The 17,260-nt window shown below is 36.8% G+C and overlaps 1 protein-coding gene across 1 annotated transcript; it reads left to right on the top strand.

Annotated features, from left to right (window-relative positions):
* The first annotated feature begins 12,931 nt into the window (after positions 1-12,931).
* On the top strand, positions 12,932-15,136 carry LOC104245848 (large ribosomal subunit protein eL20). Its single transcript, XM_009801546.2, has 4 exons — positions 12,932-13,040; positions 13,144-13,259; positions 13,359-13,422; positions 14,619-15,136. The coding sequence occupies exons 1-4, from the start codon at positions 13,026-13,028 to the stop codon at positions 14,958-14,960; spliced, it is 537 nt and encodes a 178-aa protein (XP_009799848.1). The 5' UTR covers positions 12,932-13,025; the 3' UTR covers positions 14,961-15,136.
* The last annotated feature ends 2,124 nt before the right edge of the window (positions 15,137-17,260 follow it).

Genomic DNA, 17,260 nt, shown 5'->3' with positions numbered 1-17,260 from the left:
AGGCCTTAAATCGGTAGGCAAAACCAACACCGGTGTCGTAGTCAAAGCTGTCTTGAGCTTCTAAAAGCTCGCCTCACACTCATCTGACCATCTTAACAGGGGCCCCTTTTGGTTCAACCTGGTCATCGGGGCTGCAATAGACGAAAACCCCTCCACAAACCAATGATAGTAGCCTGCAATACCCAAGAAACTCTGGATCTCTGTAGTTGACGTTGGTCTAGGCCAGTTCTTGACTGCCTCAATCTTCTTCGGATCAACCTGAATACCGTCTGCTGATATAACATTACCCAAGAATGCAACTGAACTCAACAAGAACTCGCACTTCGAAAACTTGGCATACAACTGACTATCCTTCAAAGTCTGAAGAATCACTCTAAGATGCTGCTCATGCTCCTCATGGCTACGAGAATAGATCAAAATAACATTAATGAAGACTATCACGAACGAATCCAAGTAAGGCCTGAACACTCAGTTCATCAATTCCATAAAAGCTGCTAGGGCATTTGTCAACCCGAATGACATCACTAGGAATTCATAATGCCTGTACCGAGTGCAGAAAGCTGTCTTAGGGACATCGGATGCCCTAATCCTCAACTAATGGTAGCCAGATCTCAAGTCAATATTCGAAAATACCTTGGCACCCTGAAGCTAATCAAACAAATCATCGATCTTCGGCAATGGATACTTATTCTTGATGATAACCTTGTTAAACTGTCGGTAATCAATACACATTCTCATTGATCCATCCTTCTTCTTGACAAACAACACCGGCGCACCCCAAGGCGAAACACTAGGTCTAAGGAAACCTTTTTCAAGCAAGTCTTGCAACTGCTATTTCAACTCAAGCGAGGCCATACGATACGGCGAGATAGAAATGGGCTGAGTGCCTAGTGCCAAATCAATGCAAAAGTCAATATCCCTGTCGGGTGGCATACCCAGCAGGTCTGAAGGAAATACCTCAGGAAACTCATGAACAACAGGCACATAATCAATAGAAGAAACCTTAGCACTAGAATCACGAACATAGGCCAAATAGGCCAAATACCCCTTCTCGACCATACGCTGAGCCTTCATATAAGAGATAACACTACAGGTAGAATGGTCAGGAGTCCCTCTCCACTCTAAACGAGGTAAACACGGTAAGACTAAGGTCACAGTCTTGGCATGACAGTCCAAGATAGCGTGGTAAGGTGATAAGCAGTTCATCCCCAATATGACATCGAAATCCACCATGTCCAGCAGAAGCAAATCTACATGAGTCTCAAGACCCCCAATCACAATTATACATGAATGATAGACTCGACCTACCATAATAGAATTACCCACCAGTGTAGACACATAAATAGGAGCACTCAAAGAATTACTGGGCATGACCAAATACGGTGCAAAATAAGATGACATATAGGAGTATGTAGATCCTGAATCAAATAAAACTGAAGCATCTCTGCTACAAACCAAAACAGTACCTGTGATAACTACATCGGAAGCCTCAGCCTCGGGCCTGGCTGGAAGAGCATAACATCGTGGCTGGGCCCCACCACCCTGAACTACATCTCTAGGAAGGCATACTACTGGCTGGCCTCCACCTTTAGCTGCTGACCTCCACCTCTAGCACCTCTACCCTCACCCCTAGCTGGCAGAGCGGGCAGTGAAACACCTGGTGCTTGAACTATAGCACAGGAACCCTGCTGCTGAGAACTACTCGATGCTCGAGGGCAATACCTAGCAATATGCCTCGTGTCGCCACAAGTAAAACAAGTCCTCAGTTGTTGGGGCTGACGATCCTGAAAACTCTGAAGCGGCGGTGCACTGATAGGAGCTGGTGGTGCAGTGTAAGACTGCTGATCAGAATATTGCATATGAGAACCACGGCCACCTGAAGCACCGTGAGAAACCTGAAGTGTTGACTGAAAAGGTCTAGAAGGATGGCCTCTACCAAAAGAATCTCTGCCTCCAAACGAGGTGCCACTGAATCTACCTGAATGACGAGGCATCTTGTCAGACCCCTGACCACCTCCCTGCAAATGAACCATCTCAACTCTCCTAGCCACATTGACCTCTTCCTGAAAATAAATCTCACTCCTCATCTCCTTGGCCATCTGAATTCGAATAGGCTGGATAAGTCCCTAAATGAACCTCCTCACCCACTCTATCTCTCGATGGGAAGTATGATAAGAGCATGACGAGCCAAGTCGATGAATCTGGTCTCATACTGAGTAACAGTCATAGAACCCTGTTGGAGACGCTCAAACTGCCTCCGATAGATCTCTCTCTGAGTGATGGGGAGAAACTTCTCCAGAAATAGCTAAGTAAACTGCTCCCAAGTCACAGCTGGTGATCTGGCTAGTCTAGCCAAATAATAGTTTCTCCACCAAGTCTTGGCGGACCCAGATAAGCGAAAAATAGCAAAATCGACCCCATTGGTCTCCACTATCCCCATATTCCTGAGAACCTCATGACACCTGTCTAGATAATCCTAGGGATCCTTAGAAGATGCATCGTTGAAAGTATAGTGAAGATCTTGGTGAACCTGTCCAATCTCCACAAAGCATCGACAGACATAGCTGCTCTATCACTAGTCTGAGCTACCATACCCGACTGAACTGCTCCAACTGGCTGAATTGCTGAAGTCTGAAACTGGGGAGCCACCTACTCCGGAGTGTGAGTAGCAGGAGTCTAGGCTCCTCCTCCAGCCTGAGAGACGGCTGGGGCTACATGAAGCAAGCCTGCCCGGGTGACACTCTCTATAAGGCCCACTAGACGGACCAGAGCATCCTGGAGTACTGGGGTAGCAATGAACCCCTTTAGGACATGAGCTGGGCCTATCGGGACTGTCGGGGCTGGAACCTCATCATCAAAGTCAACCTGAGGCTCCGCCGCTGGTGCCGCTGCTCTAGGCTGAGCTCTACCCCTAGCTCGGCCTCACCCTCTGCCCCTCGTAGGAGCTGCTACTGGGGGCTCGGGCTATGGGTCAGTGGATGAGGAAGCGCGTGTTCTCGCCATCTCGAAATAACAGAGTATAAATTCAATTAGCATTGAGAAACCAAGTCGCACGACATGAAGGAATAAATATGAAGTTTTTCCTAACTCTGTAGCCTCTGGGGGATAAATACAAACGTCCCTGTACCGATCCCTCAGACTCTACTAAGCTTGTCTGTGAACTGTGAAACTCATGTAACCTAGAGCTCTGATACCAACTTGTCACGACCCGAATTTTCCACCCTCGGGAGTCGTGATGGCGCCTACTAGTGAAAGCTAGGCAAGCCAACTAACTGAACTATTTACCATGTTTCCATTTTTAATCCGATAACAGTTTAGAGCCAACAATTAGATAACAATATAATTGAATAAGCAGAAGGCTATATTGAAAAGTTTTAATAATACTACTAATACCAATCCATAACAAATCTACCCAAGACTGGTGTCACAACTTCACAGACTGTCTAGGAGTACTACACATAAAGGTCTAAAAGAAATAAATACAACACTATCTCTGGAAATACATGAAAGAAATGGGAATAGTAGATAGAAGGAGACGCCAAGGATTGCGGACGCCTGCAGGACTATCTCGGGTCACCGGATGAATAAGAAACAACAATCTCACTGCGGTCCGAAGTCTACAACACTGGGATTTGCACAAAAGAGTGCAGAATGTAGTATCAGCACAGCCGACCCCATGTGCTGGTAAGTGCCTAGCATAACCTCAGCAAAGTAGTAACGAGGCTAGGACCAGACTACCAAATAAACCTATGCAGTTAAATCATATACAACGGAAATAGAAGCAGATAATTACAATTAAAATTGGGCGGGGGAAACATGCTGCGGGGAGTAACAAGTAACAACAGAACGACAATAGAGAAACATAAGGAATGCCATAAATCAATTACCAGCAAAAATAAGGAAATAGAAGAAACAGGCACACACTAATAACGTTGCAGGCGTGCAACCCAATCCCATTTCATATATTACCGTTGCAGGCGTGCGACCCGCTCCCATTTCACATATTACCGTTGTAGGCATGCAACCCACTCCCATTTTACATATTACTATTGCAGGCGTGCAACCCGCTCACATTTCACATATTATCGTTGCAGGCGTTCAACCCGCTTCCATTTCACATATTACCGTTGTAGACGTGTAACCCGTTCCCATTTCACATATCACCGTTTCAGGTGTGCAACCCGCTCCCATTTCACATATTACCGTTGCAGGCGTGCAACCCGCTCCCATTTCACATATTACCGTTGCAGGCGTGCAACCTGCTCCCATTTATTTTGTCAACACCAATTAAAAAAAAGGGTCCCAGCAAGGGATCAATAATATCAGACAAATATCCCAGCAAGGGAACAATAATATGACAATAACATCTCCGCAAGGGAACAATAATGATAATAACATTCTGGCAAGAGAACAATAATGATAATAACATGTGAAGCGTAATAACCACAACGGAGTCATAACAATTACAATACAAGACTCACAGGCATGCTTGACACCGACGTATAGATACTCGTCACCATGCCTATACGTCGTACTCCACAATTAACACGTAGCAAATAAGACACAACTCCTAATCCCTCAAGCTAAGGTTAGACCAAACATTTACCACGATGCCACGAACACAATTCAAGCCTCAACTATCGTTTTACCTCTTGATTCCACCACGAAATCGTTCGTATCTAGCCACAAGTTACTTAATTACATCAATAAACGCTAAATGAATCAATTCTAATGCATGAAAATAAGTTTTCCAAAGTTTTACCCAAAAAGTCAAAAATTGCCCCCGGGCCCACATGGTCAAATCCCGAGGTTCGAACCAAAATCCAATTACCCATTCCCCCGCGAACCCAAATATAAAATTTGTTTTGAAATCGGACCTCAAATCCCCAATTTTTTGAAAAACCTAGGTTCTACCCAAAACACCCAATTTCCCCCATGTAAATCATTGATTTTGAGTTGAAATTATGTGAAAAGAAGTTAAAGATTGAAGAAAACTAGTTAGAAATCACTTACAATCGATTAGGAAGAGAATTTGCCTTTGAAAAATCGCCCTAGGGGGTTTATGTTGTGAGAAGATGTGAAAAATGGTTGAAAATGCATCTAAGTTATGAACTTACAGGTTGCAGGTATTGCAATTGCAATCAGGGTTCGCAATTGCGAACCCAGGCTATGCTAAGCTCGCATTTGCGAAGTCGGAATTGCGAAAAGACAGTCGCATTTGCAATAACAAGCCCAAATGGGGAGCATCACATTTGTGAAGGGAAATCTTGCATTTGCAAGGAAGGGCTGGCCTGGGTTGTTTCATATCTGCAACTCAGCCCTCGCATTTGCGAGCCAGGCTTCGCAAATGCGAAGCCTGCAGGCCTGCAATGAAACAGCTGAAGCCTGCAATTTTTCAAGTCTAAAATCCACCCCGTGGCCTATCCAAAACTCACCCGAGCCCTCGGGGCTCCAAACCAAACATGCACACCAACCTAAAAACATCATACAACTCGCTCGTGCATTCAAATTACTAAAATAACATCAACAACTATGAATTTAGCATCAAAATCATGCAATTCCTCTAGAACTTCAAATTTTCCAATTTTCTCAAATACGATCCGATTCACGTCATTTCAAGTCCGTTTCTTGCCAAATTTCACAGACTCATCTTAAATCATATATAAGACCTACACCGGACGCCGTAACCAAAATACGGTCCGGATACCATCATGTTTTAGACACATTTCATTTTCAAAAACTCATAAATATTCTAGAAAATAATTTTCTTTAAAAAATTCATTTTTCGGTCTTGGGACCTCAGAATTCAATTCCGGGCATACGCCCAAGTCCCATATTTTCCTATGAACCCTCCGGAGCCGTCAAATCACGGGTCCGGGTCCGTTTACCTAAAATTTTGACCGAAGTCCACTTAAATTCATTTTAAAGTCAAAATTCATCATTTTTCACAAATTTTCACATGTTGGCTTTCCGGCTACGCGCCCGAACTGCGCATGCAAATCGAAGTGATGCTAAAAGAGGTTTTTAAGGCCTCGAAACGCAGAATTTATTTCTAAAACAAGTGATGAACCTTTTGGGTCATCACATATAGATTAAAGAAAATGAGTTAGAAATGACTTACAATCGATTTGGAGAAGAAATTTTCTTTAGAAAATCGCCCAAGAGAGCTTAGGGTTTGAGAGAGTTTGAAAAATGAAGGAAAATGCGTCTAAATCATAATTCACTTGTCGCAAATGTCGTAATTGCGACCAGGGTTCGCAATTGCGAACCCCTTCAGGACCTGCTATCTTCTCACATGCGAAGAATCTGTCACATTTGCGACCAAGGAAAAATTCGATCACCTTCGCATTTGCGAGGGACTAGTCACATTTGTGATATCGCATTTGCAACCAAGGCCTGCCCAGGCTTGGTTCGCTTTTGCGACACTGGGTTCACAATTACCAAGACTGTCCTCTTCGCAATTGCGAAGCCTGATCTCGCAATTGCGAGATCAGAGGCCTGGGCAAAAATACCAGATACCAGCACTTGCTCCTAAGTCTAATTTCACTCTATGGCCTATCCAAAACTCACCCGAGCCCTCAGGGCTCCAAACCAAACATGCTCGCAAGTTTAAAAACATCATACGGACTTGCTCGCACAATCAAATCAGCAAAATAACATCAACAACTATTAATTAAACCTCAAATTCATGAAATCACTCAAGAACATCAAAGTTACTATTTTCTCAACTATAGGTCCGTTTTATACCAAACCAACTCCGATCTTTACCAAATTTTACATATTCATCTTAATTATTATTTCAAACTTGTAACGGGCTCCGGAACCAAGATACGGGCCCGATACCATCAAGAAAATGCATCAATTCACTTCTAAAAACCTATATATTTTCCAGAAAAGAATTTTCTTTAAAAATTTATTTCTCGGGTTTGGGACCTCGGAATTGGATTTTGGGCAAATGCCCAAGTCCCAAATTTTAGTACGGACCCTACGAGACCGTCGGATCACGGGTCCGGGCCCGTTTACCAAGAATGTTGACCAAAGTCAACTTTATTCAATTTTAAAAGCCAATTTCCATATTTTACTTAGTTTTCACCTAAAAGCTTTTAGGAAACGCGCCCAGATTGCGCACGCAAATCAAGGTCAGACAAAGAGAGGTTTTTAAGGCCTCAAAACACTGAATTTACTTTCAACACAAGTGATGACCTTTTGGTTCATCACACACAAACATCACATATATTCCATACATAAGATTGAGTTGGTGCACATAACTCGCTCTCGGGAATATTTTGATAATTTTTTCATGGGTAGTTTCCTTTTTATAATATATATGAGGATCAATAGTAGAATTTCCAACACCTAAACTCCCATAATTTCAAGATGTCATGTTTCTCAAATCAACAAGTATAATAAAATAAAATTTAAAAAAACAAAACAAAACAAAAAAAATTCAAACTTGAAACCTAGCAATATGTACACCTACAACTACACTGTTAGTTCCCCGGCAACAACGCCAAAATTTGATCACACCCAACTCTAGTCCTAAAAAGGATAAGCGGTTAATCCGGTCTAAATGTCCGGAGTCGAATCCGACAGAGAACTAAGGTTTTACTATAACTGTTCAATGTCACTCGGAAGACAAACTCGAACAATTACTAAGTTATAATATTAAGATTTTTATGTCTAACTAATTAGCTAACAAATTAAGAAGTAAATTAAAAACTAGGGATACTATGGGTTGGAGAAAAAATTAGGAGGTCTAGAGTTATGATTTTCCCAATTATTGGAATTCTTCCTGCTACGTCTTCTATAATTTTGCCTAAGTATTCTCTACCGACCGTAAGTACTTCTGGTGTCGTAATTCTCTCTCGAGCAGCTACCACAATTTACTAGACATATTCTCTCGAACTACGCTAGCTGGCACTAATTCACCGCTCACTACGATCGCACCAAGGTTTTGTTATCTCTAATCCTACCTTTAAACCCTCCGTATTGATCTCTCACACACGTTAGGAGTGATATTGTTCAACAACTACCTAAGTATGTACCCTCTCTCAAGCAATACACACTAAATAGGCACAGTCAATTGATGGTCATTCAATCAACATCAATAAATACGTAGTTGAACAAGTAGAGAAATCCAACGACTCAATTATATAAAAACATAATAAGAATTTATCCTACAAAAGGTTCTATTAAAACTCTAAATAACAAGTTAGATATTCATAATAGTATGTATAACCACAATACTAGAATTCATAACCGATAATGGAAATAGGAAGAAGGAACTGAAAAACTCGTAGAAGAATTCTCCGCCTTGCTCCTAATGTGTTCTTACCTCCTTAGATCGAAAGTGTGTCCAAAAGTGTGGCAAAAGTCCTTAAAATAGCGTTTTTACATGTATTTATACCAAGTAGGGTCAGCCCCAGATGAAACACCTTTTCCTGCACGAAATAGGACTCTAGCTCTGTAAATTTGCACAGGAGCGCCGCACCATGCGGTGTGCTTGTGGGGAACTTCATTGAGCATGCAATTTGAGGGCAGCATCAATTTACACAACTGTGATGCGCTACACGGCACCCCACGCGCGCGACTTTGGAAATTTGAAAAAAAAAAAAACATGAAAGTTGTAGCCCTTTTAAAAGCTTTCCAACGATATATAGTGGAGCCCAAACGGATTTCTAAGCTAAAAGTTATGTGCATTTTACTGGACAATACGCAGTATACCTGCTCGATTTTTTGTTTCGTTCTTAAAGTGCACTATTATCCGTTGATCCCCGAACACGATCTCAACTTAATCCTTGGGCTTTTACTCAGACTTCAAAGCTCTAGAATAACTTGAATTCATGTCATAATATCTACATAGATCGGAATCACTCCTACAAGGTATAAAACACACATTTAGTGCAAAACACTAGCGATTAAAGCTCAAATTCAACTAAAGTGCAGTAAATTAGAGTGTAATAAGCGACTAAAATACGTAATTACAACCTATCATCCGTAATAAAATTTATAATTACAAAAAAAAATAGAAGATTGTTGAACTTTTTCATGTCAGTTGCTTTACAACAGTACGAAATTACTATATATATATATATATATATATATATATATATATATATATATATATATATATATATATATATATATATATTGTAATTTTCTAATTAATTAAATGTATTATTCCTTTACATATATAATTGGATGAAACATCCCAAATCATTATAAATGTGCAATGCACGTTCATAGAAACTGAATATAAAAATAAACATCTTTATGTTATCAATTGCTAGAAAGATTCTTTATTTTGTATATGTTTTAATACTCTTTTTCAGATGTATCCATCATATTGTGTGATTCTAAATTTTAACAAGTTTGTCAACAATTCCTATTCTAATTCTTATTCTTTCTGTTTAATTTACATGTCACAAGGACGAAAATCAAATCTGATTTTGTGTATGGATTGTTTGCTTGTATAGAACATTTTATGCATAGTCAAAATATTCTTATTCTTGTCAAACATTAATATTGAAAATTATCCGTGGAAAAAAAAATATATTTTCAGTATTCTGGCTAACTACTAATAGAAAAATTGGCATTCTATAACAACCCATAATAGGAACTGACAATTTTTTAGCCTTATATTAGGTTTGGCAAAGATAGCCCCAAACAATTGACATTATATAGTCAAATCCTAAAAAAACCTACTCTCTTTTATATTTTCTCTCAAAAAAAATTACACACTTATTTTGGCTTCCCTCCCTCTTTCTCTCCTTGTATTTCTTCTTCTGTCTCTTCTCTTCTGCTCTCATAGTTTAGCAAAATTCTTGCAAGTTATGGAAAAAACAATCAGTGGGATAAAAAGGTAAGGTTGATCTAACATCAGAGAAAATCAGAAGCAAAAACTAAGAGAGAAAAAATATATTTCAACTTTGTTTTTCTTCTCTTTTTTTTTTTTTGGTTTGATTGAATGAGTGGATGTGATTGAAATTGGTTGAAAATACCTAAATGCGGCTATACAAAATTTGAGTAAGATTAGCAAAAACTAAGAGAGAAAAAATATATTTCAACTTTGTTTTTCTTCTCTCTTCCTTTTTTTGGTTGGATTGAATGAGTGGGTATGAATTAAATTAGTTGAAATACCTAAACGAGGCTATATACAAAATTTGAGTAGATTAGCAAAAACTAAGAGAGTGAAAATATATTTCAAATTTGTTTTTCTTCTCTCTTTCTTTTTTTTGATTGGATTGAATGAGTGAGTATGATTGTAATTGGTTGAAAATACCTAAATGAGGCTATATACAAAATTTGAGCAAGAATAGAAGTGATTTAGACTAGTTTCAGGCAAAAAATAGACATAAAAATCGAACTGCGACATGTGTATATTACATTGTATATCGTGTACATCAGTGTATATCATACACAAGTTTTTAAGGACGTCTGTGTATATCACCTTGTATATCGGTATACAATACAATTTTTTTATGGGCGCCCGTGTATATCACATATGTATATCATATATATAACACAAATTTTCATGAATATACACAGATACACATAATATACATGAGATATCACTGATGTACATAGAGATATACACGGATTACAATAAGGGATACACATGTCGAGTCGTCTTGAACTTGAGTTTTCAATATAAAATGTGTTATACAAAGAAGAAAAATAAAATTTTAATAATTTTTTTATATACATATTATTATGTTATACATTGTGATATATAAATAATATAATTATTAATTGTTGACCAAAAAAGGAAAATAAATTTTTGATATAGCATGTTTAAGCAAGTTCTAAAATATAAAAATAAGAAATATAATTGTGGGAGTAAATAATATTTTAGTATACAAAGAAAATTAATTTTTGATGTACACAAAGAAGAAAAATAAACTTATGATATCTATTTTGGTATACATATGTCCGATGTGCTATACACTGTGCTATACAAATAATACAATATTTTTATTGTGATATATATTGATATAAAGGCAACAATAACTATATATATAATTTTATATTATTGATATACAAAGAATAATATTATTTATATATAAAGAATGAAAATAAAATTTTAATATACATGTTGGTATAGACAAAGAAGAAGAAAAGGTTGTGATATACATATTATTATTCTGATATACATTTATTGGCTATTTGATGCCAATATCTATAACTAGGACTATTTTCTGCCATTACATGAGTATGTTGTTATACCATGCCAAAAGGGATATTTATCTAGCTATACTATAATAGAAACTTATTTACCACTTTTCTTTAGGTTCCTTAAAAATTACATTCTCTATCTATATTTACTACTTATATACAAAACCTTAAAAAAGAGCATCCCTTAAATTTAGCATGTAACTAATATAGTCCCCCTTCTACGTTTCCCCCTCCCCCCTCCCCTTCTCACTCTCATGTGATCAATTATAGAAAACCCCTACAATCACGTTTTCATCACATTTTTAAAAAGATTTCAAAATATTCCTTTTTCTTTCATATAAATCAACCCAAACCTCTCCCACTTCATGCAATATATCAATATTATCTATAAAATTGCAACATGGAAGGTGCTTCAATAACAACCATTAAAACGTTTCGAAGCTTTGAATTCAATATTCAGGTTTTAAAAATTTGTGAGTTGTTTGGATTGAATATTCTTGTAAATGACTAAAAATATACCTTGGAGTTTATATTTTAATTTTGAGGAAGATTGGTTAAGTTCAAAGTTGTTTTTAGTTAAAGTTTTCATATTGAAACTCGAAAAAGTTTTTTTTAGAATTGTATCACGATTGCGTACTAATTGTATCAATATTCGGATTTTACGGATTTGTGATTTGTTTGGATTGGATTTTCTTCGAAACGATTATATATTTTGGAGTTTATATATCAATTTTGAGGGAATTTGGTGAAGTTTAGAGTTGGTAGTAGTAGTAGTTAAGAATTGAATTAGGATTGTATGATAATTGTATTACAATTGCATTAAAATTCTTTGAGGACTATATCGGAATTGTATTATAGTTGTATCTGATGCATCAATACATAAAAATAATACCTGATAAAATATTAATACAAGTCTAATACAATATTATATCAAAATTGTATCAAATTTCTATTGGTTTGTATGTTTTTTGTATATGATTTGTTCTTCCTCCTCAATTTTTAATTTGAAAATAAAAATTATGGTTATTGGTGGTTTTGTGCTAGTTTTTATGGAGTTTGTTGCTTGTTTTAGGTGGAATTTCATATTGAAACTTGAAAAGGAAGAAGTTCATAATTATATCACATTTATATTAGAATTGTATCAAAATTATTTTTAAATTGTATAATAAATGTATGATAATTGTATATGAATTGTATAAGGTTTACTTTTTTCGAAAATATCACCGTACAAAAAATAAGCATTTCTTTGGTGTGGATTTATTTGTTTCCATTTCAATAGCGATTACGACTTCATATTTGCTTCAAAACTACATTCGTCCATTTGTGTTTTCTCTTGTGGATTCTTGTACCAATAGGAAAAATCTTATATTAGATTTTTGAAAAATTGGAAGAAGAGTTTGGTAAATAATATTTGAAGAAGAATTTGCTTTCAAATATGGTAGAAGAGGCGAGAGAGAGGAGATGAAAGAAAAAAAAAATAATTGAATCCTTTAATTGGACGCATTAATAATGGGTTAGAAGTCTTTTAATAAGAAATGTATACAATTTGTAAAGAAAAAAAATCTAGATACTTTTTAAAAACTACAAAACTGAGAGAAAATAGATAAATAAGTTCTTATTATCCCATGCCAAAACCCCCTAACTAATATTAACACATGGGCCGCCTCATCAATATCTAGCCCAAACTTCCTTCCAAAGCCCAACAGCAAGATATGGCCTAATTCTGCATCCAATTTAGTACGATTCGAAACTAGGGTTTTCTATAGAGGCCCTTTTACCATAAAAACCCTTTCGCTTCTCTTTACTCCCTTCGACAAACGCAGCGCAGTGGGAAAGAGAGTTGTGCAGAAATGGTGAACTACAAGGTAAAGGCTCTTTTTTCCTTTAGTGGGTTTTCAAGATTCTGCATTTCTTCTCTGACTCGTCAAGATTTGAACAAACAATGATGTTTTGTTGGTGTGATTGCAGTTCCATCAGTACCAGGTTGTCGGGAGAGCTCTGCCCTCTGAAACAGATGAGCATCCCAAGATTTATCGTATGAAGTTATGGGCTACCAATGAAGTTCGTGCTAAGTCCAAATTCTGGTATTTCAGCTTTTTTTCCTCTCGATCTTCTTTAATGTATTTATGCTGGTAAATTGTTATGCTAATTGGGCTTTGTTTGATTTGTTTGAAAATAAAAAGGTATTACTTGAGGAAGCTTAAGAAGGTTAAGAAGAGCAACGGTCAGATGCTGGCTATTAACGAGGTATGATGAGGATACGTATCTCTATATGTGTATTTTTGGATTGTATGTATTAGAAATGGGTGATTAGTAATTTAATGATAGCAATTTTTGTGCCTGTTTGTGTCTTTGGTCTATTATGTTCTGGTTTTAATTGTTCGGATTCTAATTGATTTGTTATTTCGGGTAACACAATGCAAATTTATGAAGCTCGGTGGACATGCATTGCAATCAGGATCCTTACTTCTAATTGGTGGTTGGATTGTAGTATTTGGTAAGCTCAGGAGACGGTGATGTAGAAAATCAGTGGTTTTTTTTAATTTTTTTTGGGGGGGGGGGGAATAAGTTGGAGCGTAGTTTATGGTCCAACCTTTAGGCAGACTTACGCTAAGCTCAAAAGAGGAGGGAAATGACTTCTCTTAGTGTGCTATAGGAATTCCAAGCTTCCATATGATGTTGAAAAATGCTGCAACAACTTGGTAAAAACCTTCTATATAAATTGGCTGAGATGTTCAATGTTAAGGTTCTAGAAACATCTTTGAACACTATTAGCGCTTCTCGGCCAAGTTGTTAGAAGACGAATAGCAAAATTGATATGGGTGATGCCAGTTGAATGGAATTAGGTCTAGTAGTGCTGTTAAGTTTACATTGGGTCTAATACTGACTTAGAGATACTTTAATCTTGCTAGTGATTTGTTAGTGTAGAAGTAAATCTAGAGTGTTAGAGCTCTTGAGTTATTGAATATTTAAATGAAGCAGGTTCAAATGGAGCAAAATAGAAGGTGAAGATTCATAAAGTTGAACCCAATTTGCTTGGGATTGAGGCTTTGTTGTTGTACGACATGCATACACCATATCCGTATTTCTTTTATTTTGCCTATCATGTAGTAATTATTCTGAGAAGGGGAACAGTGGATAATAAGCTGTTGTTGGACAGTCTGGTAGTCTTGCTTTAACTATTCAAGAGTTTGGGGGTCTTAGCTAGTTTAAAGTCCAACTGATACTTAGTCCTGTACTCATTCATGCCAATGGGTTGTTGCTCTATCTGCAATGTGTAAATATGATGCGGTGATTAGCATTTCATATTTTTATTCATTTTTGTGAATTAATTTTATGTTCCTGTGAGCTGTGGGGTTTCATTTCAGCAGCTCTCTGGTCTCCTTTAACTATAAATGTTATATTGAACTACCTCAATAAGATTGTGTGTTTAACTTTTTTAGATCTTTGAGAAGAACCCAACAAAAATCAAGAATTATGGTATTTGGCTCCGTTACCAGAGTAGAACTGGTTATCATAACATGTACAAGGAGTACCGTGATACCACATTGAATGGTGCCGTGGAGCAGATGTACACTGAGATGGCTTCCCGCCACAGAGTCCGCCATCACTGCATTCAGATCATAAAGACAGCCACCATTCCAGCTAAGCTCTGCAAGAGGGAGAGCACAAAGCAGTTCCATGACTCTAAGATCAAGTTCCCCTTGGTGTTCAAGAAAGTCAGGCCACCTAGCAGGAAACTCAAAACCACATACAAGGCTACTAGGCCCAACTTGTTCATGTAACATGTTTGGTCATATGTTCATTGAGAAGCAACTTCAGATTTCTGCAATTTTGGTGCTTTAGTTGAGTTGATTTAAGATTTATTGTGAAAGAGAGAAGGTTTTCCCTTTTTGTTCTGATCAAATGATGGTTATTAGAATATTTTCAAGCATGGTATATTGTTTGGTTTTATTGTGCAGTTCAGTTTTGCAAAGTTTACCTTCCCACATTCAAAACAAGACTTGCTGAAACAGTCAGACCTTAACATGACTAGCTAATTTTTTTACTTAGCATTGGTATATGCTGCCCTTCTATGTTTTGAGTTTTAGGATATTTGCCAACGGGCGGCACTGATCATGTGTACCTGGTGATGGACCAAAAAGTTTCATGCAACAAAATTTGAAACAGACTCTCATTTTGGTAGCTTGGTATTGGTTATGTAGCTAAAAACTTGTGTTGAAGGGTCGAGTGCGATTGTAGGGTACCACTTCTAGCCAATTTTTCTCTATGAAGCAACGAATAAATTTCTTTATGGGTTTAATTTGCATACAGTGATTATGTTAAAAAAAAAAATTATACTATCAACCTGTTTGATGTCATTGATTTCACTTTTTATGGACACCTACATATAATAGCTTTTAAGGTGACTTGATATGTGAAATTCATTTAGTGCATTAAAAGGTGAGCTCTTTCTTTGTAACTGCATTGGCTATTTGTGCAGGTGTTAGCCATTTATAGGGCTGAGATGAACTTATCTGAAAGTGAAAGGTAAAGAAAAGATCAAATCTGCACCCTTCTTTTGCATCATCTCACATATGCCAATTACATGTCACAAGATCTGGTTTTACAATGATAAAAAGAATTTTGGGAAGAAGTTTTAATACAAGTAGGGAAATGCATGCATGACAAAATGGAAGTCCAGACATGGATGTGACCTCTCACCAAACCAGATAGATGTCAAAGTGCTCTTCATTTGCTACAAAATTCTACTATAAGAAAATCTACTATAAAGCCATAATTACTCCAAAGATTTAACTTTTGCCGATCCTCTACTTTAGCAGCAATTTTTGACATGCCTCAGATGAAAAAACCTAGATTATATATGTGGCCAGTTATTTCCACCAACCTCAATCAAAGGGAAAATGTAAAAGGTATTACTCAATATAAAGTAAAAGTAAGCCATGATACAAGGATATCCTTTCATCAACGAGGAATATGATAAAAGTTTGGCGAGTTTCTAATTGTATGTATTAAATTTGCTTTTCCTAAAGTTCCTACCACCAATTTCTTAAAAGAAATAAGGAGAGATCTTACTTATTGTTGAAAGTATTTTGAAGTAAATTACATAAAATTGAAATATGGAGATATTTATTGAACAAAGGCGATTTGAATATTCGATTTTTAAGTGAAATAAGAGTATTTTTTACGTGAATGGAGCAAGTTTGAAAAAAGGTAATTAGTATTATAAAATTAAAAACAAAAGGAGGAGGAGGTTATGCATGAGAAAGAAAGAAATTGGAGTATGTGTAGTATTGTTAATTGTAGACTTTGGAAGCCATTATTATGAATGTGAGGAAAGAAGCTTTGGTATATATGATTACAGTGGGGCAAAAGCACCTTATCTTTGTCTACCACCATAGTATGCAAAAATCATTACCTTTCTCTATTGTTGACCTGTCTTGTACTGAAACTTTGACATAAACTGACATGAAAAAAAAAACTTGCTAATCAAGCTTTAGTTGAATCTTGTAATAGCAATAATCATATGTTTGTAAAGAAATCACATGTTTGTTGTTTGTTCAAATTTTGGTTAGAGATGTGATGTGTCCCATAAATCCAAATGATTGAAATTTTTGGTATTACTCTTAACTGCACATTTAAAATTCTTCTCTAGCTATAATTGTGTCTCTATCAACCCCTTGCATTTTGAGAATGGTTATTAAGCTTACGACTTATGCAATGGTAACTTATTACCCTAATCTAAAGCCATAATAATATTCAACTTCAATCATAAATGCAATCTCACTCTTAATTTCTTCTTCTCTTTTCCTTCTTTTCAGTTCTTTCCCCCCCCTAAATTTCTCCATACTCTATTTCCTGTATTTACTGTAGTAACTTTTGGTATATGATCAAAACTAGAGGTTATAATATTATACGTAGCTGGGCACTTTTGTATAAGACATGAAGTTATGGCTACTTGTTCTTTTTGTTCAATGATCTGAAAGTAGCTTCTTTATATAAAAAGCAAAAGACACATCTTAGTAGAGCTAATACAATAATGTCTTTAGTCTAATCTAGACATCATGCCCATCATTACAACTTA

This window comes from Nicotiana sylvestris, chromosome 2, assembly GCF_000393655.2.
Source record: "Nicotiana sylvestris chromosome 2, ASM39365v2, whole genome shotgun sequence".
NCBI classification, from domain to species: Eukaryota; Viridiplantae; Streptophyta; class Magnoliopsida; order Solanales; family Solanaceae; genus Nicotiana; species Nicotiana sylvestris.
This window is presented reverse-complemented; position numbering and strand designations above follow the sequence as displayed.